Below are 12,800 nucleotides of genomic sequence, written 5' to 3' on the forward strand. Positions count from 1 at the left end.
TGAACATTCAATTTGCATTCATTCTTAAATCGACATGTCTTTTGCCATCTTGAACAATGGAAAGACAAATGCATCACACAATGAACTTTCTAGTTTTGAATGGATAGTTTAGTTTTGTTGTGACAACTAGTGGTTGTGTTTCTTCTAAATATAACAATTGATTGGTATGTGTTAAGTGAACTTTGTATTTATAGATGATTATAAAATAAATATATTAATAATATTTTATATTACAATAATAGTATACTGATTTTTAATGAAATATATTATTGAGAAATAAATAAGATTAATCAATTGATGTAAATAGGTGATGATTCTTAATTTTTTTTACATGCACGAATTTAAAAAATTAAAAAGATGAAGAAATCATTAATTGAAATATCAATAATCTAAGCGGTATCATAGTTGGGAAGTTTACCAAGTCTAGATTGTGACTTTGTGATTGTAGAGTTAGGTTGCATCTAGCATCATGACAATAAGAGCTCTATGAAAGAAAGAATCCATACAAAGGGTAGTTGTAAGTTGATATAATATTTGTAGAGCACTTTTAATTCACTCAATACTTTGTTGAATTCTAAAATAGTTAACCTAGGCTCAATTTTTATATACAAAATATCATCTATTTCATCCATTATTTTTTAAATCTAATAGAATTACATACTTGTAATGAGGTAATATAATATTATTTTAAAAATTGGTTCATTCAAATCATTCAATGTTTCAATTAACACTTTGTATTTCAAAAAAATCCAAAGGTAAAATGTTGGAAGCAATAAAGAAAAGCCAAGTATATTTAATGGTCAAAGTTCTAGGAATCCAACCTATATATCTCTTGTTTGTTGGGATTACCATCAACCTTGTAAATATTTTGTGAGTAGTGACATGTACACTTAGCTCAACCCCTTCAAAAGCCCATTTTAACCCACATACTTGATATTTATTAAATGGAAACCTATAGCTACACATGGAACAAACAAGTTAGATAAAACATGATACTTGTTGTTTTCTCATGACATCTTTTCTACATTGATATTCTCTGTTCTGAATCTGATATAGCAGTGCATGCACAGTAGGAGTAGGTTTATGTATGTAGGAGTAACCCGAAGCTCTAATGAAATTATTTTTCTCTTTATTTCAAGTCATCTCATGGAGTGGACAATGGGATGCTTGGATCTACGAAGCTGACCAGAAGACCCTTCTCCAGAACTCATCAACCTATTCAAGCAATGATGGGTTCTTTCTTTCCCTTCTTCCTACATTCTTCTATTCCATTTCTGTTTGCATTTCTATGATCAATGTGATCTTTTTTCAGCTATTCCCACGACTTGTGTGGGATCTTCTGAATAGTTTTCTCTTTATAAATAAAGATATATTACATGCAGATGTTTTCTTTCTTGATTCATATATTTCATATTGGAAATAAGATACTTGTATGGCATACATTTTTTTAATAAAGATAGTAAACTTGGAAAAAAATTGTGTACCTTTTCTCTGCAATACATAAGACCTATTGTAGGTCACCAAGATTTTTAAGTGTGATAAAATTTTGGTAACATTACCACCTAAACGTTTGTATATTTTTTTAATGGTTTTCGAGGTATTGTGTTTAGTGGAAAATTAATTATTATTTATTTTAAGTTAACTCCATGATTAAATGCATTTTAGTCAAAGCACTACTACTAATGGAAGGGTAACAAAATTTTGAATACTTATCTCGATTAAACATCACCTAAAATTTTGTACTACATTTTCTTAATTGCTTTGGTAGGTTTTGTCAATAGAGAAAACATTAAAGTGTTCTTTATTTTAAAGTAAAATCCATGATTAAACATAATTGATTCAAATTAGTTTCAATAATGAATGGGTAACCAAAATTCCAATGTTTGACCATTGTAAACATTACCTAAAATATTGTAAAATATTTTTTAAAATAGTTTAATAAATTTTGTCTTTAGAGGAAGTTTTAAGTGTTTTTTTTTATTTTGAAAGGAACTTCATAACTAAGTTCATTTGGGTTAAAGTAGTTCTAGTAGTATATGGGTTAAAAAGTTCAAATTCTTGACCAATGTAAATGTCACCTTAAATTTTATTTTAGATATTAATGGATGGGTAAGAAATTTTTCAAAGCTTCCAATCTTACAAACATCGCATACAAATTTGAGGCAATGTAGTACTAGTACTAGATGGGCAAGGAAAGTTTCAATGTTTCATTCCTATAAGGATTACATGAAATTTTGATCTACTATCTAGTAGGTTTGTCTTTAGAGTAAAGTTAAGTTTACTTAATTTTGAATAAAAAGCTATGGTTAAATGCATTTGATAAAAAGTCGTGCTAGTAATGGATGGATAACAACGTTTCAATTTTTGACAATGCTAAATATCATTTTAAATTTTGAGACAAAGTAATACTAGTATTGGATAGGCAAGGAATGATCGAATGCTTCACCACTGTAAACATCACTTGAAATTTTGTATTATGTTTTTCATAATTGATTTGATAAGTTTTCTCTTTAGAATAAATTAGATGTTTTTTATTTTAAAAAAACTGCATGATTAAATACATTTTAATAAAATAATACTTACAATAAATGAATAAAAAAAATATAATATTTCATCGTATTAAAAATCAAAAAATCATAAAGTGAAATTATTTCAAATCACTACTCCTAAAATATAAATGAATATATTTGACTCAAAAACTACTAAATTAAACCTTGGTAAAATATTATTTTCTTATCATTTTCTTTCTTTATCATTGAGATAATAGAGTTGTTCACCACACACCATCTACTATTTTGTTTTGGTAATTTTGTCTTTACAAAAAAAAAAAAAATTCTTAATTTTGAAAGAAACTCCATGATTAAATGCGTGAGTTAAAATAATACCTATAATAGATGAATAAGAAAATTTCCAATATTTCATCTTATTAAAGCCTAAAAATAAAAATAAATAACATGCTAATTAAAATGTTCATTTTCATAGAAGTGATTTTTTTTGTCAAATCATACCTTATTTAATGATAAAGTTTATATTGTAGGCATCTAATAGTATTGAGTTCAAATCTTCTACAATATTAACAAGAGACACAAAGCGTTGAGTTCCTATCATCAATATGGTTAGTTTAGAGTAGTTGAAAGTAGAGATGCAATAGAGGGGGAGAGGAAGACAGAGAACAATAGATAGAGATAGAGATAGGTAGAGGGAGAAATAGAGAGGAAGAGGCGGAGAGATATATAAGGGTAGAGGGATAAAGAGAAAGAGATAGATAAATGTGTGTGTGTGTGTGTGTGTGTGTGTGTGTGTGTAGAGAGAGAGAGAGAGAGAGAAGTATATATGTTGTTTGCTTTAATTTTAACAATAGCATGTCGAGGAAGCCCATGATGAGTTGTGCAATATGTATGAGAAGTTAGATTAAGTTTAACATTTAGGAAAGAAAAAAAATCAATTGTATTTTTTTTAAAACGTTTTATGGATATTATTATTATTAGCTAGTTTTCTTATAAGAAAAAAGATTATTTCTATAAATCTAGATTAAACAAATAAATAAAAATAATTATCTAATAATTGAGCTAGGATGGATAATCGAAATTGAATTATGTATTATAATTAAATAAAGGGATAGGTGTACGTAGTTTTAGAATCGATGATAAATAAATGTGGTAGGTGTTGGTTGGAATATTTTTTCATTGTTGAAAGATTAGTTATTTTAGTTTGATGAATGTTTCAAACTCTAAATTGAAATTATGAACCAAAGTCAACAAAAATTATACTTATTATCCCTATTTAATCACATTAAAAAATTGAAATTAGACTTGTATAGTGTAGTATGTAATCATTAGATGTGAAATTGAAAAAAATATTGTATAGAGAAAATAAAAAAACTATTCCCTATAACAGTGGGCCAAAATATGAGGACTAATTGACTATTAATTCATTAATTAATTAAAGTTTGTGAAAATGTATTTGTTAGAAATATTAAATTGAAAAGAAATAATTAAAGTTAAGATATTATATTATAATATTATATACATCTTTTTTAATAGTATATTATTATTATATAATATTTAAACAAATTATTTTCATTATATTTAAGAAAATTATATTACTAAATTACATAAGGATTACCCCAATTTAACTTTTATATTTTTAATGTTGTCCAAAGGCGCCCGTTTCCACTATGACTTTGAATTTTCGGCAATGAAATTTCGGCCATAACAAGAATATTCCAAGAAACGAAAAAAAATTAAAGAACGGAGGATTGCACTGGGACCGCCATGCTTACCCATCTCTTTCACTCATCTACTACGACCCTGAATTTCTGCTGTGTGCTGGACTGAACCCATACAATACGGCAATGAAATTTGTAGGAAACATATTTTCTTAATATTAAAATATTACTTGAAATGTCAATAAATATGAATACTATTGTAGTTAGGAATTTTATCAAGTAAAATTTAGATTGTCACTTTTGTGATTGTTAATATAGGTTGCATCTAACATAATAACAATGAGAGCTATATGAAAGCAAGAAGCCATACAAAGGGCAATTGTAAGTTGATACAATATTTATAGAGTACTTTTAGTTCACCCATTTACTTTGTACAATTTCAAAATAGTCTACCTAAGCTCAATTATTATAGACAAAATATGATCTATTTCATCCAATATTTTTTAAATGTAATAGAATTACATACTTGTAATGAGGTTATATAATATTGTTTTCAAAAATAGTTCATTCAAATCATTCAATGTTTCAATTAGCAATCTGTATTTGAGAAAGGTCCAAAGGTACAACAAAATAAAGCCAAGTATATTTAATGGTCAAAGTTCTATGAATGCAATGTATATATGTCTCATTTGTTATGATTAAGGTGCCATTAACCTTGTAAATCTTGTATAATTAATTATTCCTTCTGTTTGTAAAATTCCATAATGGAATATGTACTCACTAAGAAATGGTCTTATTTCAGCTACATTTAGATCTCAATACCTAAAAAGGGGTGTGGGGGCACTTACCCCCCACTACTGTTGTCCCTCCAAGATTCTCCCTAGCAGGGGTTCTAGGATAGTGCTCCCAAATGGAATTTTTTAGAAAATTGCATTGTAAAATTATATAATTTTTTAGTCAATCTAAATCATTCATCATTAGGTCATAGAAATTATGGTAGGATTCGTTTCCTTAGAAGAAAACACATTTTAATGAGGGCATTGTATTAAGATTGTGACAAGACAGAAAGTTCAGATAAAAGAATAGACAATGTTGAAATAAAGACAAAAAGTGAAGTGTGTTAGTGATTTATTGTAAACTCTATTGAAATTTATATAGACCAGTGCACATCTCTTCTTGTGTTTATTTTCTTCTCAAAAATATATTTCCACATAAATATTATATTTTTCGTATATTCTTTTATTTCCTTTGTTTTCCCTAATTTGTTTTCCTATTATCTCTATTTGGTTATGCATTGGATCAATAATTATAATTACTAAAACTAGATTATCATTCTATAGATGTTTACCTTTATTTCAAACTTTATTTACTTTGAAGAAGTTCATAAATGAAACTTTAAAACTTTTCTTCCATGTTCCTTTTCAATATTTACCTCAATCTAATTTGCTTTTCTATTTTTGGTTTATCTTAATTTTTCCTTAGCAAAGATTTTAGTCTTTACGATATTTCCTTTAAATAAGGGTTTGTGAACTTCATCCTACGGAGGGGAGGAGATGTTCAATTGCTCAAGAACATATTGTAGAAAGATCACCCACAAATCAAGATATTTAAATTTTGAAATAGACATAAATTTGGTTGAACTATATTACCTGATCCAAAAAAATGATCCTCTAATATATCATATTTGTAAATTAAAAAAATATATTAATAGGAATCGTTAGAGATCAAAATAAATTATAATAAAACATAATAAATTTTAAAATAAAAATCAAATAATACAAAAAATTAAAAATAATACTATAATTTTTAAAATAATAAAATGTACAATTTCATCCCTTAAAATTACATTTTACACATCAAATTATTTAATAAAACAAAAACACTTAAAAAAAACTTCATATACACCGATGAAGAAAAAACACAAATACACTAGAAAAGCTAAAACCAAGGAATCATTTTGAATTTCATATATTACCCCTTGAAATGTTTCTGTCATCACTAACAAAACCCTCTATACAGTTGTATCTACTTTGATCTATTAACCTCTTATACACCCATCAATAGCTAAAATTACAACATCATAAAAATCGAAGGCTCTCTTTCTCACCCTCTTATTTAAAGTCAATACTCCAATCACAACAGAGAATCCCAAACCATAACTCAATCCAAGTCCGACTGCCCATCCTATCATTTCACCATCTGAATTCTTTGCTTCACCAATTCTCTCAATACTTGTGCAGTTGCCATAGCCAGAAGAGTTGTTGCAGACGCTTATATTGGTAAATGGAATCCCACTTAGGTTAAGATTGCCTAAGTAGGACGACTCCCCAAAAGTTAGGAACTGTCCTCCATGGGGTACCTTTCCATCAAGCATGTTGTAAGATAGATTCAAGAACTCCAAATAACTCAGGAACTCAAGTTCTAAGGGAATGTTGCCATTCAACCTGTTTAGCGAGAGGTCCAGAGACTCTAGTTGTTCCATGTGTCCCAATGTTTTTGGGATTCGGCCACTCAGATGATTCCTTGACAGGTTAAGGGCTATCAAGCCTTGAAGAGATCCCGTTTTAAAAGGAATGCTCCCTGATAAACTGTTGTTTGAAAGATCAATACATTTAAGAATAAAGAGAACTTTCACAAATTCAACATCCCAGCCTTTCCAGGAAATTTTGATCTGATTTGTATATTTAGCACCACCTGAACTGTATTCTTCGAGATGGTTTGAATTATTCTGCGATGCATTGACCATTGCAAGCAGGTTTGTAAGGTTGCTTGGAATAGCTCCTGAAAGGTGGTTGCCAGAAAGATCCAGAATTTGAAGATTCGGAAGGCCAATTACCTGGCGTGGGATACTGCCATGAAAATGATTAGACCTTAAGACCAACACATGCAGCTGTGATAGCTTTCCAATCCACTGGGGAAGGGTGCCTTCCAAATCATTATTTCCCAAATCCAATACTTGCAGAGATCGGCCTTCTGAAATGGATGAGGGAATAACTCCTCTCAAATGATTACCATTGAGCTTCAATGTATGCATGTTTGTAATGTTGCCCCACTCTGCTGGCAATTTACCTTCCAGATGATTTTCTGCCAAATCTAGAACACTAAGAGAAGAACAATTCCTGGTTAAATGAGGAGGAATGACACTGCTCAGCGTATTTTTTGAAAGGTCAAGAACCTGCAAATATGGAGTGCAAATAGAATCTGGAATCGCTCCGCTGAGGTTATTCCGCGACAAGGATAAGAACCTTGCATTTTCAAGATACGCACCGATGTGACTAGGAATAGAACCATTAAACTGATTCATCGACAGATCTAGCAGATAAGCTCCAGCGAGAGGAAGATGAAGAGAACCTTCTAGGCTATTATTGTGCAAATCTAGAGAGTCAATATACATAGGTAAGGTTTGTCTAGATGGCAATGACCCAGTTAATTGATTACAGCTAAGGTTCAAATCATAAAGGCTGGGTAAGTTCCATATCCAAGATGGAATATTTGTTTGGATACTGTTAGCAGATAGGTCTAGATATTCCAAGTCGTATTGGGTCACAAGAAACGATGGAATTCTATCTAAATTGCAAGAACCTAATGCCAAACCGGAAAGCGTAAACTCCGGAATCCATGTTGAATCAATGTTTACAGTTAACTGATTGTAAGAAAGATACAGCCTATCAAGACTAGTGAGATTATCGAATACGGAAAGGGAAATGAGGCCGCTTAAACTATTGGAGTGGAGCAAAAGGCTTCTTAAGTTAACAAGATTTGAAATTGTAGATGGAATCTTACCATTCAATTCGTTCGCATTAAGGTCAAGACTAACAAGGGAAGAAAGTGAGTCCAATGAAGCTGGGATTACCCCAGTTATCATGTTGTAGGACAGGTCCAATTCAACAAGTTTAGAGAGATTGAGTATGGAGACAGGAAACTCACCTTCAATAGAGATATCACACAGATAAAGACTCTTCAAGGACGACACATTCCCTATAGCAGATGGAATCCCACCTTCAATTCTGGTATCTGATAGATCAAGACTTTGCAAGGACAACAAATTCCCTATAGAAGCTGGAATCTCACCTTCAATCCTGGTATCTGATAGATCAAGACTTTGCAAGGACAACAAATTCCCTATAGAAGCTGGAATCTCACCTTCAATTCTGGTATATGAAAGACGAAGATGCTCCAAGCATGAGATATTCCATATAGCAGATGGAATTCGGCCCTTGATGGCTGTCATTGAAAGACCAATGCTGGTTAGTGACAAAGAAGACTTTCGTTGTCCAATGAAAGAAATGTCTCCTCCAAGATTCTCATTCCAAGAGAGATCAAGAGAGAGCAAGCGCCCAGTCACATTTTCAAACCAAGCTGGTATATGTGCTGACAAATAGTTGTCTGATAGATCCAGATGAAGCAGAGAGGTGAGGTTGAGAAGGGAATTGGGAATTTGTCCTCCAAGCCCACAGTCAGACATGCTCAGTTGTTGGAGGTTGGATAGACTGCCAACAGCTTCACCCCACTCTTTGCTTGCAGAGATGTTCAGTTCAGCAAGAGAGAGGTATTCCAAGCTCGCCAGATTTGATAAGCTTTCCAAACTCACATAAAATTCCCATACAGAATCCAGAGAGGAATAATTTTCATAACCAGCAAATGACAAGTCAAGAAAAGTGAGACTCTTCAACTTTCGATTATGGGGAGGACTGAATTTACCCTTGAAGAGGTTGTGACTGAGATCGAGGTGCTCCAACCGTGCAAGTTGGAACAGCGATGAACTGATGTTACCTTCCAAATTGAATCCACTCAGATCCAGTCGAGAAACATGGCCTGTGCGGAGATTACAACTGACTCCTCTCCACGTGCAGCAATTGAATCCGTGCCAGGAAGTTAGAGTGTTATACTCATCTACAACGGCTGCCTTGAAATCCAGGAGAAGATTTCTTTCAGGGAAGGGGCATGCAATTGCAGGGGAAGTGAAGCAGCATAATATTGTTATAATTGCAAATGCAACTCTGCCACATGAAAACATAGCTTCCATTGTTTTGGAAACTAAAATTCTTATTATCTTTAGTTTGAAAGAAAAGAGATGATCAGAAATCATGGGAAAAGAATGATGAATATATCGCTAACTGTGGTTATAAAGTGTTGTTGTGTGAACAGTGCCGCGTAATATTTTTGTCATTTTCAATGGGTGGAAAAGTCATGTGAAGGTAAGGCCTAACAAATTTTCTTGAGCGATATTTTCAATTTGAATGTGATGGGTATCGTGTAAAACAAGAATATGGCGTGTCAATATAGAAAATTAACTAGGTAAATTGTGATTATATACATTTCAATTATTTTCAACATTGACGACAATTTTTATTAGACTTAAATTTCGTGCATTTCCTTTCCACAAATATTCGTATCGACCAGGAAAAGCTTTCACATAAAATTGAGATCGCTGGAAAACATAGACCAGATCATACGACTTACACAAAAATAGAATATACTTAAAAAATAGAACATAGTTAAAAAATACAACAATAATAAATAAATTAGGGGCACAAACTAAATTTACTTTGAATGAAAAGAGATGATCAATATATCGCTAACTATGGTTAAATATTGTTGTCTGAAGAGTGCCATGTCTGCAAAGAAAGCGTGTCACATCGACACAGTAACATTTTTGTCATTTTTGTGTATTTTCAATGGGTGGAAAAGCCATGTGAAGGTAAGGCATAACAAATTCGGGGGTCAAACAAGAAAATGCTGTGTCAATATGGAAAATTAACTATATATTTTTCTTTCCTTATTTCCAATGACTGACAATTTTTAATAGACTTAAATCTCATCCATTTTCTTTCCACAAATATTCCTATCGACCAGAAAAATCTTTCACATAAAGTTGAGATCGCTGGAAAACACAAATCAGATCATACGACTCACACAAAAATAGAACATACTTAAAAAATACAAGAATAATAAGGAAATCAAGGGCATAATCTCAATTTTCAGAGTTTAGATGTTTTCAAGCAAAGAATTTTTTTTTAAAATATATGTTGAATATCAAAGAATTTTTTTAATTGTGGTTTAATCATGTGATCTTTGAACACTATGTTATATTTTATAACAAGTTAAATTATATAAAATTTAATTATATATCTGAATAATTTTGCATAAATTTTAACTGTTTATCATTATAAAAATTATATAGGTAATAGAGTTTTGATAAAAAAAAAATAGTTTTATTTTATGATTAAAAAATTAAATATGATTATATAGTAATTAAATTCTAATATATATATATATAAATTGTTTGTGAATCACATATATTAAAAAAAAAATCATACATAGAGTAGAAACATCATTTTTGTCGAAACTCATCCAAGGATTGGCAATAAAATTTCAAATTGCTTTTTTTCTTTAATTTTGCTAATGTTTATATTTATCCATATTGAAATAGAAAAGATTGTATATTCGTGTCCTCTTCTTTTATGTTTTAGGCCTAATTTGATTAGGTTATCTTTTAGGTATTGATTAGTATATGTCCTGACATGATTTTACATCGAATTTCAATGATTTTATCATAATCTCATTCTATCTCCATGCATCTCAAAGGTATGAACATAATCAATAATCTCCACCATTAGTTAGCATGATTTTTTCATAGTCCATGAAGAATTGATATTATTACTTTTGATTTTAACAATGCATATTTATGAATCAGCAATTTGATTTTAACTAAGTGTGATCCAAAATTTTCATTGAAAAAAAAAAAAACAATTAAAACCAAAAGTAATCATATCAAATCTCCACCATTCATCATCCTATATTAGACCCACAAATGCATAATTCATGTAGGTCACTTGCATGCATACATATTTGAACCTAACAATTTAAAATTCCATTTGATAATTTCATCCCTTTTTAACCATTATTATTCAATTAAAGTCTAATTTATTCCACATTACAACCTAGGTTAGTGTTTGTAAGGACTAATTTCACTTCATTTAAATTATCATGAGATAATCAAAATAATATTTACATGTAAACATAATAGAAAGATCATGTAACATCCTAGTAAGGGCATCATTAGCTTGCAACATTATTCTAGGTGTCCTACATACTTGCTTAATGTCTTTAATCCTCATTCATCACCATTAATTTAGTCTACTTAATGCACTATCTAATAAGAACATAACCCTTTCTTACTAAGTTCATAGAACTGGTGTCTATAAACACCACCCTACTTGATTCATGTGGTACTAAAGAAGATTATGCACTAGTTTTTTTTTTTTTTCGATGGATAATAGGTCGTGTGCGAATAATTGTATTAATAAAATGAAAATACATGAAAGTATACAACCTGATTCAATGTGGGAACTGGTAGGAAAGAATTGAGCAAAGAAAACCTTCAGTCATGCCCAAGGAAAAATAACTCTTGGAAATAATCAGGTAATAAAATAAATGGTCAGATGCCAATAAAGAAAATTACAATTGATAATTCCTGTCGAGAATACCATACTCATTCCATCACTAATGGATTCATAATTTGACTACAATGGAGTAATATTCTGCTTATATTGAGATGGTGTTGTTCTGAGTAAGACATGATGATGACCTCCAACTGAATCTTGCAGAGTCAGATTGCCAAAATAGAAACCACATTCTTCTTGCACACTGTTAGGCTAGTTTGAATGAAGAATTATGAGCAATTGTAACCCAAAATTGATAAATTCCTCTGTTTTGTCTTAATACCAACATTTCCATAGATTTCCACTATGACAACATACCCAAAGATTTCAAAACAAGATAGATCGATATACTCTCAAACCTGCCTGACAAAAACTTACCGACGCATAGAAGAGAAATCAAGGTAAGCAAGACCCAAAGCAAGATTTAGCTGCCAAATCTAAGTATCCATAACATAACCCAGTCTAGCGCCGTGATAGCCATAGACAAATTTAGGAGACCTAGCCATGAAAAATTAATAAAAGAAGCGAGAATCCCAACCTACATCTACCTACAAGGATGAGAGGATATAGACAAATATATATACAAAATAAAAGATATATATATATATATAGATATACATATCCATATATATATGTATATATACATACATAAATATACATATATATATATATATATATATATACATCCCGACTATACTATGCTGGGACAAATTCCATCTCTCAAAAGTTGGTCTCTTTTCCTCGGCTGCAATACAAAGGAAGGGTTCTCACTGCAGAACAGTTCAAACTTAGAGGTTACGAAGGGCCTTCAATCTGCCTCCTATGTAAGGAAAATGAGGAAACTTAGTCAATTCATGTGAAATGAATACCACAATGCTAAATGCCATACAATACGCGCATGTTGTCCAAAGGCACCCATTTTCGCTATGACTTTGAATTTTCCAAACCCATGTCATACGGCAATGAATTTTCTTCATCTTACATACTTCTGCCATGAATGCACATGATAAGTGAGAGGAAAGAAGATTCCAAGAATTGAAGAAAATAGATTTGATAAATGAAATACAAAACCCATGTGCGAGGAAAGAAGATTCCAAGAAACAAAAAAAAAATAAAGAACGGGGGATTCCAATGGTGCTTACCCATCTCTGTGCTTTTGATTGAACCCACGCAATACGGCAACGAAA

At 31.0% G+C, this 12,800-nt stretch overlaps 1 protein-coding gene across 1 annotated transcript; it reads right to left on the bottom strand.

Moving 5' to 3' along the window:
* Positions 1-6,206: 6,206 nt before the first annotated feature.
* On the bottom strand, positions 6,207-9,194 carry LOC131857864 (receptor-like protein EIX2). The gene has a single exon (XM_059210635.1). It carries the CDS (start codon positions 9,192-9,194, stop codon positions 6,207-6,209), a length of 2,988 nt encoding a protein of 995 aa, XP_059066618.1.
* Between the last annotated feature and the right edge of the window lie 3,606 nt (positions 9,195-12,800).

The sequence above is a fragment of the Cryptomeria japonica genome, chromosome 8 (genome assembly GCF_030272615.1).
Source record: "Cryptomeria japonica chromosome 8, Sugi_1.0, whole genome shotgun sequence".
NCBI lineage: Eukaryota > Viridiplantae > Streptophyta > Pinopsida > Cupressales > Cupressaceae > Cryptomeria > Cryptomeria japonica.

Excerpts from the sequence above, each read along its gene's own strand:
- LOC131857864 (XM_059210635.1), bottom strand. The coding sequence starts at position 9,194 with ATGGAAGCTATGTTTTCATGTGGCAGAGTTGCATTTGCAATTATAACA.